Genomic DNA, 15,843 nt, shown 5'->3' with positions numbered 1-15,843 from the left:
TCCCTACCAGGGATAAATAGCCTTATTTCTTTCCCAAGACCGTAAGTGTGGGCTCTTTCTGCTGCTGGTCGTACACAGCCCAGCTTCTCCATGTCGTGCCTCGCCATTCTTTCTTGACAGACCCTCCGTGCTGAACCTGTGGCGATGTCTGTCTTCAGCGCCAAGGTTTTAAGCTCCTACTTCCTCGATCACCTCGCTTCCTCTTTAAAATAACAAATAATAAGCTCGTCTAAATCAACAACCATTCATTTTGGTAGCTAAATGGAACTTCCGTGTTCAGAGTGTGGTGAATTCCAACACAAGAGGCAGTTTACAAAAGAATACCAGGTAGTAGGGACAAACAAGGACTGGGGTGATGGAGGCTGTTGTCTCTGTGCCCTGTTGGTGGACTTCCTGGAGACACCTTCAGGAAGGGCTGGGACTCAGTGATAGAGCATCTGTTCTGCATGTGGAAGGTCACAGCGTCAGTGGCATCTCCACATGAAAGGATCAGGTAGTAAGTGATATGAAGGATCTGAAGGTAGACAGAAGCCACACATAGCGGTAGTACGTGTCATTTCACTACAGAAGTCATTCTCTACCTTAGATTCTGTCAGAGTGTACAGTATTGACCCTGATAGACCAGTGGTCTCCCCCAGTATAAGGTAGCTTCATGTGCTCATCTGACTAAATATGGTTGGGGATATTATTACAATAAATAATGTTGTTTTTTTTTATTTGGCCCTTCAGGCTGCCTTGCGGTCTGTCTCAGCCTCCCTTTTCCTGTGCCATCAGTGTTCCGCTTTGCACTTTGCCACTGACTTTTCAGAGCACACCTACTTTGGGCTAGTTGCTTACAAATATCTTTCTTCCCAATCACAGTGCAGACACGGAAGTTCTTCCTTAACAATGAGGAATTTCACATTACCCTTTTTAAGCTGGTTTGAAGCCGTTTTTGTTCCATTGTGGAGTAAACCGGTATAGGGCTGCCATTTAACACATGGCTTTCCCCTACTGGTAAAGAGCTGGATCTGAAGCGGTTTGCCATTTCAGACTGCACTGCTTTGTCCCGCTTTGTCCTACCGTTTTTTGCCTACGCGGGTGATTTCCGGCTGAACCGGAATATATCGCCTGTCTGAAATTCCTCAATGTGTCCCAACGTCTCCTCACAGTTACCTTCCCTCAGGATTTCTTTCAGTAAGTGGTACCCCTGTTCAATGTTTTTCAGCCCTCTGAAGCAGCCTTTTAAGATTTACTGTGCCAATAAATCAGTGCTAATCGCTTCAGATCATTGCAGGTAGCTACGCCACGGTGAGCACGTGGGATCGAAAAGCCAGTCTATTTGGGGGAATTCCCCCCCCCCATTTATCTGTTTCAATTTACAGGGCATTCTGGATGTTTGCCTTCAGGAGCTCTTCCAGTTATGTTTATTTCCATTTGGTCCAGGTGCCAGAGAATGTTTGTAAATGAATCTGAGTGGTTTTTTAAAGCTGACCAACGAAACGAGTTCTTGCTTTGAACTGTTTTAGTTGTGTAGACAAAAGGGGGGGATCACCTGTCGTTCTTACCCTCTGGCTCAGTCAGCCCTATGACACAGCAGACTCCTATGGCCTTATGTCATCACATATGTGACTGCTTTTGGGCAACATCTTGGGAGCTGGGAAGCTTTGTGCTAGCTGGAAGGGATAAAGCAGAAGGGATTCGGGGTGTGTGGGTGTGATGGTGGCTCTCAGGAGCCCAGTTTTTCCCTCCCATGCTTTTCAGTGGGATAGTCTTTCACATGCTGAACTGTTTCCCAGTGACGTCAGCAGGGCTTTTAAGTGCATAATTTGTGGCTGCATTGTGGCCTTCATTTACGCGAAATTTTCTTTAGAAATTATATTTGAACACAATACAAACACTTTCAGTTTCTTAAAATGGAACTCATGACCCTCTGTTGAACACGTGGAGTTCAAGCCTACTTTTCTAGGTAAAACAGGAAAACAGAGTTTGGGTTCAGTGGCACCTTTAAGACCAACAAAGTTTTATTGAAGGTATAAGCTTTCGTAGGCAAGGCACACTTCCTCAGATACAGATACCTTCAATAAAACTTTGTTGGTCTTAAAGGTGCCACTGGACTCAAACTTTGTTCTGCTGCTTCAAATCAACAGGGCTACCCATCTGAACCTAAGTAAATCAGGGTAAAAGATGCATCGCTTTTGAGTTGAAGCATTGGTAAATATGGTGTCATATAGACTGTGTATTGTACTGCTGCAGTCATAAAATGTTCAAAGTCTGTCAACCAAACAGCATGAACATCTTGTTTTCCATATTGTAGAGAAGCATTGGTAAATATGGTGTCATATAGACTGTGTATTGTACTGCTGCAGTCATAAAATGTTCAAAGTCTGTCAACCAAACAGCATGAACATCTTGTTTTCCATATTGTAGAGAAATGCTGTACCTCCCAGCTCTGCTTCTTGGAGAGTTATGGGCACTTTGTCTTGAAGCAAGTGATCTTGCTTGGATTGAGAGCCTAAGCAATAGATTTTCTGTACGGGTGTGATTAACAACTTGAGAGCCAGTTTGGTATAGTGGTTTAAGTGTGTGGTCTCTAATCGGAGAATCAGGTTTGATTCCCCACTCTTCCACATGCAGCTGCTGGGTGACCTTGGGTCAGCCACAGTTCTCTCAGAGCTGTTGTCTCGAGCAGTTATCTGAGAGCTCTCTCAGCCCCACCTACCTCACAGGGTGTCTGTTGTGGGGAGAGGAAGGGAAGGAGATTGTAAGCTGCTCTGAGACTCTGAGTATAAATCCAATCTCTTCCTCCTCCTCCATTGTTGTCTTCTTGTTTTGAGGTGTGTTGCTCCTCGAGAGTCCAAAGTGTACCAGGCTATGCTATTGACAACTGCAGTTGCTTTTGGACTTTGCATAAAGGATTCTGTCCCGTGCCTGTTGCCATGAAGTCTTAACAAAATCTCTTTGTCATGTCCAGTGGTATCCATGCAGTGAAGATGTAGTTCTAAATACTGCATCAAAACAATGTCTTGCATAGAGATGTAAAATTTCCGGAAATTTTGAAGCTCGGAAAAAAACCCGGGTTTTTTCTGGGGTTTTTCCGGGGGGAAACGGAAATTTTTGGAAAAATTGAAAAAAATGCTACATTAGCATTTCTTTTGTCTTTTCTAGATGGAAAGTCATTCTGTTACTTTAGGAACATAAAATATGACTATGGACATTTTTACTCGGCATGAAATTATCACAACTAGCATATTAAAAATATTGTGTATCCAAACAATTATTACAAACAAAATACCCAACCACATGCAAAAACAAAACTGACACTTTTTTATTTTCTTCTGACAATCGCACCTCCTAAAGGAAGAAATGCATCTTGTTCTTGCATTGGAGAGTTCAGTTTGTAACCTAGGACTTGCTTGTCCTCAGTGCACAGAAATTAGATCGCTCTGATACCATATATATATATATTTTAGAAATGATTTGGAAAATATTTGAACACCTTGTCTTAAAATATTTTATTCATCATGTTAAAATAAAACATTCCATAATCAATTTTTAATCTTTTCTTTTCTTCTTTCAATTTTTCCAATTTTTCGGAAAAAAACAAAAAAGTCTTCAGGAAAAAAACGTTTTCCCCCCCGAATTTTTGCGGGTTTTTTCCAGGCCTTCCCATCTCTAGTCTTGCAAGCAGTGAGAGGAATGGGGGCTGGGGAGAGCTTTTCCCCCCAGCCAAGTCACACCACATATGATTCACCTGCTTTATGTCATCTAGTGTGTTACTGTGCTGTAAAAAAAGGGGGTGGGTCAAAGCTTGCTGGGGAGAGTGGGGGGGGGCAGGTGTTCTGCTTTACCATTCCACCCATGTTCAGCTATTACATGTTGCCTGTTGTGTACGGGTAGTGGAGGTGGGGCTAACTAGGCCTGTGACTGGCCCAAGTGGCTTATGAAGGGTAGGACCACACTTTTGGAAGGGTCGCTTTTTAAAGTCTGCATTTAATTGGGAGTTTTGTAAGTGAATATTTGGGATTTGGTGGTGCTTTTGCTCTTCAGGTTCATGCTCTTTCCAGATATGGGATTAACAGTTGACTTAGTGGTTTGAGTTATCCTGTCTGCCCCTGTGAGTTTTGATGGCATTTGCAATCCTGTGTGCTTTTCATCAAAAAAGGATTCTGCTGATAACTAAACTAGTTGGGGGTTTTCTTTCACCCAAAGGAGATGCTGGGCTCCCTTTGCACATGGTGCTTTAGTAGTCTGTGGCAAGTATATAGCAAGACGTATCTCTGCACTGACTCTTCGCACGTGCTAGATATTTTTCTCTGTTGAATGCCAGTAAGGCTGAAAAGTTCTATGGAGCTCCAGTTCACCATAGTTGTCAGGGGCTTTGGCTTTGGTTTTATCCTTTGCATACCCAACCAAAAGCGGGCACGCATCGAGGAGATGTTTCGTCTGCATAACTGATGATACCAACAAAACCTTGTTAGAGTTAGCATGATCGTGGGTATCTGAGAACATTAATTCTGAGTTGTTGTTCTTATTATTATTATTGAATATTGCCTAGAGTTCACAAATTATGAGACTTTATTTTTAATGTATGACTTTAATATCTTTACAATTGTTGTGATTTCAGGAAGGGGAGGACATTTTGCAGCACTGTTTACTTTCTGGTCTCGAGTATAAGGAGGGATCCCAGAGCGTTGCAGTCCTATTCTGTTGCTTGGGGTCTCTGTGTGCTTGCAGGGACTCTCGAACTCTGCCTGTAGCATTGCTTGTCTATTCCCTTATCCCCAGTCTCTTATTCCCCAGGAACTCTTCTTTTGCCCCAATTTTCATCTTGCTGCTCAGTCTGTAATCAAAAATGATCCCACAGACAAATTCAAGACTGTTAAGGGAGGATTAATTTATTGGCCTGGAGTAATTTCTCGTCAGTGATTTATATCATATGGCTTCTATCTCGACACAGGAGAGTAAAAATTTCTGCCACCCGGAGGAATATGAAAACGTTTGATGGCGGACAGTTGCAGAAATGGAAACTTGGAAGAGGGAAACTACATACTGAAACTATGCTGAACTGACTCACCACTGTCTCTTCTTCCTTGCAGTGCTGCTTGACTCTCTCATTAGGAATGAGCAGTCCTCCAATGGCCGCTCCCCGCCCAAGGAATCCACAAAGCCCAACCACAGGAAAATGAGTGGCGAATTTCCTTCTGCCAATGGAGAGGCAGGTGGAGACACTACTAAAGGTTACACTCCAGATCAGGTAGATGCGGTTAAGAGGTAAGCGCTTTTGGATTAAACTTTGACTGTCAGTAAGCCAGGCTCTCTGGTGGTCTTGTGGTAACTGTTTTCAGGCCTTATTGGAGGTGGGAAGGAAGCTTGGAATACAGTGTAGTCATAAATGCAACACAAAGGATATCGGCATGCTTACCTGAGAAATCTCCCTGTTCACCCTCGTGAGATTTAAGAGCAGCCGATTCTACCGCTGGGGGTGTGTGTGTCTGTCTTTTGTTATTTTTGCATTTGATGCTAACTTTCCGATCCCTGGATAGCCCAGGCTAGCCTGATCTCATCAGATCTCGGAAGCTAAGCAGGGTCGGCCCTGGGCTAGGATTTGGATGGGAGACCTCCAAGGAATGCCAGGGTTGTATTGCGAAGGCAGGCCATGGCAAAACACCTCTGAACATCTCTTGCCCTGAAAACCCCGCAGGGTCGCCACAAGTCAGCTGTGACTTGATGCCCCATGACCCCCAAGAGAGCACAGAGGGCTGCTTACGTCATATAAAAAAGGCCAGTAGTAACACATCCCATAAAAGGTAGTACGTGAATTCAAAAGAACAACTCAAGGCAAGTGAAACACACGCACCATACCAGCAGCAGCACAAACTGCCCATACCATCTGAGGGAAAACATTTTTTCCAAATAGCGTTTTTGAACAAAGCAGTGTTTGCCAGAACAAAACAGTGTTGCCTGGCCTCCAGAAAAAAAACAGTGCCTAGCAGATTCGTTGAACTGCTCGGAGAAGAGAGTTTTCTTTCCTTTCAACTCTAGATGCTCATAGATATAGAATCCTGAGCAGCAGAAAATGTCTAGATATTCTGTTTGGAACCAGGAGATGAAAGGATTGATACATATTTACCATAATGTAATTTTTTAATTATTGAGTAAGAAGAGAACTGTTCCCAGAAAATAGGGGGGTAAGTGGTTGCTTAATAGGGGCATAATGTCATGGTTCCTGAGAGCCGCAAACATAGGGCACTCAAGCAAAATGTAGGAAGGCTATCAATCATTTGCAAGCCGCAAGGGCAGATTCTGTCAGAATGTACCTGGCCAGCAAACCTGCCCTGTTTCATAATGAGGGCACTATTGGCGGAAAGGCCGTGCCTCATGCCAGCCACCCTTGTGCTTGGACCCAGGTCCCATCCGTCCCAGGAGGCTCAACCAGAGGCGAGACAGTGCATTCTGGGTGGCGTTCGGGGCACCTTTGGGACTTCTTTCATGCCTTGATTCATCAGAGGCTCTTTATTCTCTAAACTTGCAGCTGGTCTTTAGGACTATGCCATGATTATGAGCTGGACGGGCTTTATCTTTTATTTTAGGGGTCATGTGTCTGAGCACTGGGCGTGTTGTATTAATTTATGGTGCATGTGGATGCAATTACCATGTTCTTCCTGCAAATAACTTGCAGCAGCTTACCTCTGATTCCCAGACAGCCTCTCCTTCTGGCTGTGCTCAGAGCCAGACTTCTCAGCCTTCAAGAAGAGATCTGCGTCATGTACCTGTAGGCTTTGTCTGGCTTAAGTTTTGCTTTCTTCTAATGGAACAGCCATATATTTTTAAAGGTACCCTCAGTACTCTTCCATCTGGTTAGAATAAGAATCAGATCACTCCTTCACGTGAGATCAGGTAGCCTCGTGTACCTTTTTGCTCAAAATGCAGCCACCGTATTTCTTTGCAGGGCCTGGATTTTCCCGAAGCTAATTGCAATAGTCTGAAAGTGTGGCAAAAGCGCTAAGCCATTTCCTAAATGGACTTTTCTTTAGTGCAGTGCAGGCTTGGGCCACTTGGGGGCAGCAATTTCCCTGGATTGATTCAGGAACTGGCTGCTCTTGGAAGGACCAGTTTCCCAAGCTGAGGCTTGGATTTCAAGTGTGTGTGGTTGCACAAACCGAAAGACACTGCTGCTCAAGCGTAAAGGAATAGATGACTCTCACCTGCACCTCCTCCTCCCTCACTGCTCCCAAGGGACTCCTGAGTCTCAGGAGTGGCTTTTCAGTCGGCTGTAATACGAAGGGAGGGGTGGGGGGACCCCCTCCCCCTTTCTAGGTCGGAAGTGCCACTCACAGTTCCTTGGATCCAGTTCTGCTGTGTACCCATGAAATGTGTCGCTGCTTTGCTGTGCCTGGGTTCTTTTCCAGCAAGTCGTGTGCTTGAGGTTTGTGGGGTCCAGCTTTGCAGTGTTATGTTTTTGTGCAGGAAATCCTTCAGGGTAGGGGGAGGAGCAACCTCCATGCAGATACGCATCAGATGCCCACAGTAACCAATCAGTGGACAGGAGCAGTTGTTTTCCCAGGCCCCCCAAAGTGGAGATGGCTTGGGAGATTGCATCCTTTCCGAAGCTGATTTAGCAAACGTCTGCCTGTCCCCTCATCTTCTGCTGCTGCTCCTCCTCCTCCCGGTCTCCTCTCTTGCCTCTCTGCCCCCTCGCGCCGCTCTGTTGGTACAGTACAGGAGCTCTGCTTCCGCCTCTTCTCGCTCACAGACTGTGTGCAGCTCCCCTCACCCCCAGGGTTTATGAAGCTCCTGAGAGCAGGAGGCCATGAAGTCCCGGAGCATCCTTGCAGCCAGGAGAGCAAGAGACACCCCACACAGCCGAAGATGCCGTAAGCCAGCCATAAGCATGGACGTATTAGATGTTCTGGCTGGCCCCAGCGGCTTCTCCTCCTTCCCCCGCTGGCTGTTTTGCCCTTCCCTAATGCTGGCGTTGGCTTGGAGTCCTGCCACACAGACTCCCCCTGTGCGCAAAGTGGGAAATTTGCCCATGGCCAGGTCTGTGTGTGGATTTATGTGCTTGGCCTGCTATAGAACTGGTTGCCAGTAGGGAGATGGTGGGGGCGGGTTGTGATTCAGAAAGTAGAATAACTTTAGAAGGAGACCTGAGTTCCATGCCATCTGAGAAGCATGACTTGAGGGGGTCTTTGAGATCTTCAGTACAGGTCAGTGGTGCACCACAGGTTCCTGCTTCACTCTCTTCTAAACTTCAGGTGGTAGCCGGACTTCTAAGGCTAGAAGAGAGAGAGAGTGCCCTTCCTAGGGCAGAATGCAGTTGGCCACTTGGTGCCCGAGAGGAGGAGATAAGCTGCTTGCCTTGAGTGAGTGTGGTCCATCTGGGTGACTGGCCTAGTGACACCACTGCACATCTTTGAATGGATGTCCTGGCCAGTGACACGACACCATTGTTTCAACTCCAGCCACAGTGAAACCAGAGGGTGGACTAGCTTGTCTTTTAAGCAGTGGGGGGAGGGGGGAATGGACAATAGATGCTTTACCTGTCTCAGATTAACAACCACTGTCTGATCAATTCTCTGATTTCTAGGGTAAAGCAATGTAAAGACTATTATGAAATTCTGGGAGTAAGCAGAAACGCCTCCGATGAGGACCTGAAAAAAGCTTACCGGAAATTAGCATTGAAATTTCACCCCGATAAGAATCATGCACCAGGTGCTACGGAGGCCTTTAAAGGTAAGGCGTGGCTTCTGTTCCGTGAGTCATTGCCTGGTGCTGTGAAAATGGTATGTTGAGGGGAGACAGGGAACATCTGATGGGGCGTGAGCATATTCTTGGCTGAGGTTAATGGAGGTTGATCGTCATTCCATTAAACTGGAACAGGAGAGAGACAAGCTTGCTTGTTTTGCACGTGCCTTTTATAATACATCTTCTAGCTGTGTGTACAACAGTCAGACTGTAACACCTAAGTGATTCAGATGAAGTTCTTGTGCATAAAAATTGATCCAGCATAGATCTGTTCTCAGCAGAGAGGAACTCCACTTCACATGACCGTTTTGAACTTTGATGAGCTCTAATTGCCTTGGACTCTGTCTGTGGGCCATGGAAATAAAAACTATAGCTGACTGGGTCTTTTCATGTTAAACCCCCTCCTGGCAGCCCATGCTGCCTTCCCTGCTTCTTCTTTCGCTCTCCCATCTCCCCCCATCCACTTTTTTTTGTCTACCCTGGTGTTCAGCTCTACCTCCTGTACCTCTTTCACATCTTCTGTTTTTGTCCTTTCGCAGTCCCCCCCCCCCTCCCCGGTTGACTGACACTAAGACATGAAAGCCTTGGGAATGTTGCTTGGGATGGCCAAGTACTTAACCCTTAAAGGACCACTGAGATCTTGGTCAGGATATTTTTTAAAAGATACACCATCTAAACTTGTGCAGACATTGATTTGTGTGTTTGTTTTTTTACCAGCGTTTGAGGACTTTTTAAAGGTTTCAGATTTTTCTGTAAACTTTAGCCTTCTTCAGGGTTTGCAGGAACATCTCCCCTATCTGTTGGTGGCCCCATTGCGTGGATTTTTTAAAAAATTTGCACTCTGCAAACTAGTTCAGAATTAGATATGTGACAATCAGGATCAGAGAGTGAAGGTTCAGTTATTCAGAATGTGTTCAGCATTATTTGAAGCTGTCAGCTTTTTGAGCATGAAAACTTTATGCTTGTGATTTGTTTCTGTGGCTGGAGACTGAGGGCCTCTTGGGGAGAGAAGCCGGCTGGATGCCAGAGGAGGGCGCTCGACTCTGAGTCGTGGCTTGGCTCTTCTCCGCTTGGCAGAGTGGTAGCTGGGTTGCCCAGAGGGTGTGCTTTGTGTACACTTTATGGATTTAAAGGCTGTGCTTGATTCTGTTTTCCATTTCAGTACCTTCATTGGCATACCTAAAAATATACAGCAAAGAATACAGATTGAAATGCTACCTCAGATTTGAAAATGCAATAAAAGGTCGCCCGGCAAGAGATTTAATCTTATGCTCCCTCATCATCATAGCAATTGAAAGATACCTTGCCACAGAGTATATAATCTGGGAACACCAGTCGGATAATAAAAAGAAAACTAACCTCTCTTCAGATCGTCTGTAACGATTAAACAACAGGGGGCTGATTATGGAGCCCCGCCCTTTTCCATAAAAATCACAGTGGAGTAAAATATGAGCTACCGATTCAGGTTTCCTTCCTCTGCATGGGCAGAGTCTTCCATAAGGAGGAATGTTTGCAAATCTCCCAGACGGGACCGCTGACAGCAGGGCATCAAATCGAGCGAGCATGCAGACTCAGCATAGTTGAGGGGGAATAAGCTGTGAGAAGTAAGCAGCAAGCGCCCCGTGATCAGGGCTGATGCAAACCGCCAGAGGAGAGAATGTCTTATGTGCTAGAAAGCAGATTGTTTTTCAATGTTTAAAAGTCTCTGTGTGCTTGGTTTTCATTTGATGTAAGAGGAGAGTTGAGGGGAGTGTTTGACTCTGTAGGTAGAGAGCATCTGGGGACCAAACTTTATGCAACCTCCATCAATCACACAGCTTTGTATTTAATACAGTGACTGTGCAGTAATCCTACTGCTTGTGTTCCTTGTGGCCTCAAGGAGCAAAGGACGTCCCTCTGTCTGGGGGAGTGCCTGTTGACTCCCTTCCTGTTTAATGTCTCCATTAATGACCTTGCAGGATCCTTATCAGCGGTGAGTCCTCATGTCCTTGTTCTAGCTGCCAGTGGGACCCCTCTGTTACTCTGTATGGGTGATGCTGTCCATTCTTATAGAACACTGGTAGGTCTCCAGAGATTGCCCTGGAGAGGGTTGGGCAATAAAATGTGAAAAATCTAAAGACATGTATTTTCCAAGATCTTCTTGGATCAAGTCACTCTCCTGGAAGTAGAATAATCAGCCAGTCAAGCAGATGCCCCAGTTTCCCTATCAAACGACTGAAACTTTATCTCATATTTTCTTTGGTTGTGTGTTGGGCCCACCCCCTGAGAGACCTTTGTATACAACTAGTGATAGTTTCTGGACGCTTCCCTTGCCTCTGTGTCTTTCCTGCTAGCTGATACTGATTCTGGCGTAACTTTGTTTGTGGCTTAATTTCTGGCTAGAGTAGCTTCTTCTTCTTCTTTTTAATTTTTTTATTGAGAAAATAAAAGAAAAAAAGATACAGTTTTCTCTTCAACAAATATAAGTTTGATTACAAAGTTTTTCCTTGCTCTGTATATAGAATAAAGAACCCTCTTCTTTGTACCTTAATATCTTAATCATCAAAACCACAAATCATCAAGTCATTATTGTCTTTTTCCTGCAAAAAGTCTATAAGGGTTTTCCAATCTGTAATAAACAAATTGTCTTTTCCCTAACCAACGCAGTAAGTTTAGCCATTGTTGCAAGGTTCAACATCTTCTCCAACCATTCTTCTATTGTAGGTATTGTCGGACACTTCAGTTTCTGTGCGTATAATATTCTTGCTGCCGTAGTCATATATAGAAATAAAGTTCCATGACTTCTTTCCAACCAATTGTCCATTAGCCCTAACACGAAGGACTCTAGTTTCCATTGTATACTACTGGCTAGAGTGGTTCGATCTACGGATGGAAGTAGAAGGTGGTATTTGTGAGACTGGTTCTGCCTAAGACCTCTAGGTCATTGGATTGTTTAAAAAATTAGCAAAACTCTGTAATTGGTAGTCTGGTTCTTTGTAAGCCTTGCTGCAGTTGACAGAAGAAGGTTCTGGTGATCTTTTGCATTCCTTCCTAGGTGCTAAAACTAGATTAGATCTGCCTTTGTCTGGACATTTCACCATCTAGCACCATCTACCACAAGACCTTGCAGCACATTTGTCCTTCTGTCTTTTCAGAGTGGCAAAAGGCAGGTTTCTTCATCTGTAGACTTAAATGATTGTATTTGCTGATGGCTCTAGAAAGAGCTTCAAGTCCAAATGGGAGCATGTGGCAGCTACACTTTATCCTCTTCCAGGAGGTAATCTTTGACCCGGTTCCATTTACACTCCTCATTTTAGCCCACTAAGGCCCACTGGCATTGCTCTCTTTGCCTTTGGAGATCAGAAAGAGACCTGGCTGCTCTTTGGAAATGTCTTGGTTAATATTATCCTGCCGTTGATGTCAACTGGTGGCTGTAGCATTCTGTCTCTTCGTGACAGCTGACAGTGTGACTTTGGGCCTCGTTTGAAATGCATCATGCTCCTCAACTTCCTTGGTCTAGGCATGTAAAAATATAAGAATTGCTTTGCTGGATCAGCACATGGATCCATTCTGGTCTTGGACAGGGAAGCCAGCAGATACCCATTCATGGTGGTTAATCTCCAGTCTCTGGTTGTCCAAGATTTTGCTGCTGCTCAGCATTCCTGTTGCATTTAAACTGTTAATATTGTATTATTATACAAGCATGTACCTTTGGGAGAAAGATGTGAACCTGACAACTTTGGGACATTGCTGCTGATGGCATTTCTATACATTCTGAATGCTTAAGTATAATGCTTTACATTCCAAGTACAGCATTGCTTTAATCACAGCAAGCCAGCCCCAATTTATTTTACATTTATTTATTATTGTATTTAGATATTTATACCCCACTTCCCCAGCCCCCTCCCCCACAGGGACTCTGATCAGGAGGCCAGGGGACCGTCACACGGTGGAGGCAAAGTTGGGGATCTGCAGTGGGAGGAAGAAGTGGTGGAAATCGCCCCCTTCTGCTGAAAGTGAGGGGAGGGCGCAAGCCATTGTGAATTCACCCTTCTAGTTGGGCTTCAAGAAGAAGCTGTGGGATTGTCGACAATGATGTTTCATCTTATCCTGCTACTGAATCATCAGTAAACTGTGGGGCAAGACGTGGAGTCCAGTACAGTGGTTTCCTGGAAGAAGGAGCAAACGGAATTGAGAAATAGTTCTGTCCAAACCGGGGGGGGGGGGGAGAGATATACTTTGGTCACTGAGAGATGAGTTGAGGACAGCAACTTGAATCTGGGTGCAGAATTTTTTACGCCCAGTCCCAGCGTTGCTTAAGGTTGCCTTGGGACCCAAAACACTTCTATTTCATTACCTGAGTTCTGTCACAGCTTTTGGAATACATTAAGCTTGGCTTTGGTTGCATTTCCCTGTGTCATTTGGTGAAAGTGATTTTTTCCAGGGAAATTTTCAGGTTTTATGTGGTGTTTGCGTGGTTTTGAATGTGCAGGTAGATCAGCAGAATAATTAATATGGTGAATTATGGGGGTGTGTGCGTGTGTGTGTGTGTCTATGCATGTTAAGAAAGAAAGAGGGAAATAAATTGGAAGTTCGCGGTAAAAGCCCAGAATGTGAAGGAAATTAAACATAATGGGTTTTAAAGGGCCTTTTAAGTAATTATAATTTCAGTGGATGGATGTGATTCTCTTTAGCTATATATTATTCTTTTATTATTATTTCTTTAGCTACATGTTATTCTGCTGTAATATTAATGCTAATACTACTAATAATGTAGATTCAGGTGGGGTAGCCATGTTGGCCTCAAGCAACAGAACAAAGTTTGATTCCAGTGGCACCTTTAAGACCAACAAAGTTTAATTCTGGGCATAATGGTGGCTGTTACCCAGAATTAAACTTTGTTGGCCTTAAAGGTGCCACTTGATTCAAACTTCATTCTCGTACTAATAATATAGTTATTCTATCCTTCCTCAGGCAGGCACAGATGATTCTCCCTGCCTCCATTTGTGTCCTTTAAATCATAGAAAGAGGGTGACTGGTCCAAGCTGAGGAGGCCTGAAATGAGCTCTGTGGTTGAACTGAGATCTGAATGTAGCTCTCCCGGCTTTTAATCCAGCACTCCAGCCAAGAGGAACTTCCTTTTGGTACAAGTTCACTGAAGGCAAATTCACATTTTAAGAGGCAGAGGAGTTTTCTGGCTTCCCAGCTTGAACTCTCACTCATCTTGGGGTAAGGAACAAAATAAAGAATCCGTAGCTCCATTTGGCTTTATCTTGTTGAAACCAGACCACTTTAGAGAGTGGGTAGGGGGAATCCGGCATCTGAGTTCTCCCTTCTAATAAAGCCAAAATTAAAAAACCTCCCTGTTCATTCAAAACTAGGAAGAGAGCTTCTCCTTATCATGATAGTTTTCTGTGGGCAGGGATTTTTTTCCCCTCATGTGAGAGAAGATTATTACATTTGCTCCCCCTCCGGCAGTCTAAATTGGTCCACTCCAGGCATGGACGATCGGTTCTAAAGGTTGTATCATTGTGCCCCAAGCTGTTGTCATGTGACAAAGAGGATACATGAATTCGGCAAAAGGCCTGGATTGTTGCTTCAGATGGCCAAGTCTTCCTTTCAGTTTGCATGTATCTTTGAAATGCTTTCGTCTAGAATGAGGACTTGGCTTTTGAAGAAGCTGGATCAGGTCATAAATCTTTACTACCCGAGAACTGAAAGAGTGGCTGCTATTATCTGCTCTTCTTATAGCAATTACCTATGCTCTGTCCAGACATGTCACATATGTTATGTTGGTAATCTTTATAGCCCCCTTGTAAGTTGAGTCTGGGTGAACATCCCTATTCTGCAGATGGAGGGGTGGGTGGGCTGAAGTGGGAAGAGTTGTTTGCTGATCTAGGGTCATGACGCAGAGGCAGGCAATGGCAAGCCACCTCTGAAATGTCTCTTACCTTAAAAAAACAAGTCTAGCTCGCCACCTAGTGGTTCATAACACTAAAGAGCTAGAACTTCTGGCTGCCAGACAATCTTAGGATCTCCTGGCTATTCCACACACAATGTCATACAATAATAAATGAATTAACCCAGTTAATGAGGCAATGTTTGAACTGGGAACTCAACAGCTTCATCTCTTGGCTACTGTATCCCTGATTTAACTGTTGACTGTAGGGCAGGGAAAAAACTGACTCTTTTCTTCTTGCTACCCTTTCAGCCATTGGTAACGCTTACGCAGTATTGAGCAATCCGGAGAAGAGGAAGCAGTACGACCAGTTCGGAGATGCCAAAGTCAGCCCCACACGGCATGGACACGGCCCTCCGGACTTCCACCGAGGGTTCGAGGCCGACATTTCCCCCGAGGACCTCTTCAATATGTTCTTTGGTGGTGGTTTTCCTTCTAGTAAGCCAATTGTTTTAAATCCATTTGGAAGTGGTGGATGGGGGAGGGGGGCGCACATGCTGGGGGACGGGGAGGGTGGTGCTCAACCAGCCCTTCTCCTCATTCTCATGCCAGAACCTTCGTGCACTGTAGATAAGTGGAGATTACCCTGTTTGTCCCATCCTGATCGAAAGGTCCTAGGCTTGCAAAGCTAATAGAGATTCAGGACTCCACCTGCTAGACAAGCAGCCCACCAGACTTGTCATCAAATAGCGTCATCAGAGATGGGAAGACCTGGTGGTAGTCCCTAGGCGGCTTTATAGCCAAGTTAGTCTTTTTGGAGGGTCGTGGGGGAGCCAGTTTCGAGGAGGTAGCATTTCCCCTTCCTGTTTAGCCTTCCAAAAATGGAGATGGTTCCTACCCAGTCAACCTGTACATCCTTAAAGGTGACCAGAAGTGCATGACTTAAAGTAGCTCCATCCTTCAGATGGGCCACAGTTGCACATCTGCACCCTCCAGCTGGAAAGGAAGCTCTTGAATGGAAAGGAATCCCCAGAGGGCCAGCAGGCTGCTCAGAGGAAGCGTTTCTTCCCCGATAGCACAGCCAACAGGAGAGGGAGGAGCTGTTCCCGCCTGCCAGTGGAGCATCGGGCAAGCTGAGCGGAGATGCCGCTGGCTTCCCTTCTTGCCTGCTAGAGCTCACAGCAGAGGGAGGTGTGGAGTTCCCCAGTGTTTTCCCTTCTGATGATGACTGACCATTG

General features: G+C 45.0%; 1 protein-coding gene across 2 annotated transcripts in view; it reads left to right on the top strand.

Moving 5' to 3' along the window:
• The window catches only part of DNAJB12 (DnaJ heat shock protein family (Hsp40) member B12), a 38,358-nt gene that overhangs the window by 633 nt on the left and 21,882 nt on the right, over positions 1–15,843 (top strand). For both annotated transcript variants that reach the window (XM_015408880.1, XM_015408879.1), the window contains exons 2-4: positions 5,079–5,253; positions 8,570–8,715; positions 14,918–15,103. In XM_015408880.1, the coding sequence (XP_015264366.1) occupies positions 5,079–5,253; positions 8,570–8,715; positions 14,918–15,103 (507 nt within the window). The remainder of the gene's footprint in view (positions 1–5,078; positions 5,254–8,569; positions 8,716–14,917; positions 15,104–15,843) is intronic.

This window comes from Gekko japonicus, unplaced genomic scaffold (genome assembly GCF_001447785.1).
Source record: "Gekko japonicus isolate JY-2015 unplaced genomic scaffold, Gekko_japonicus_V1.1 scaffold4789, whole genome shotgun sequence".
Classification (NCBI taxonomy): Eukaryota; Metazoa; Chordata; class Lepidosauria; order Squamata; family Gekkonidae; genus Gekko; species Gekko japonicus.
Note: the sequence above shows the minus strand (reverse complement) of the source record. Positions and strands in the feature narration are given on the sequence as shown.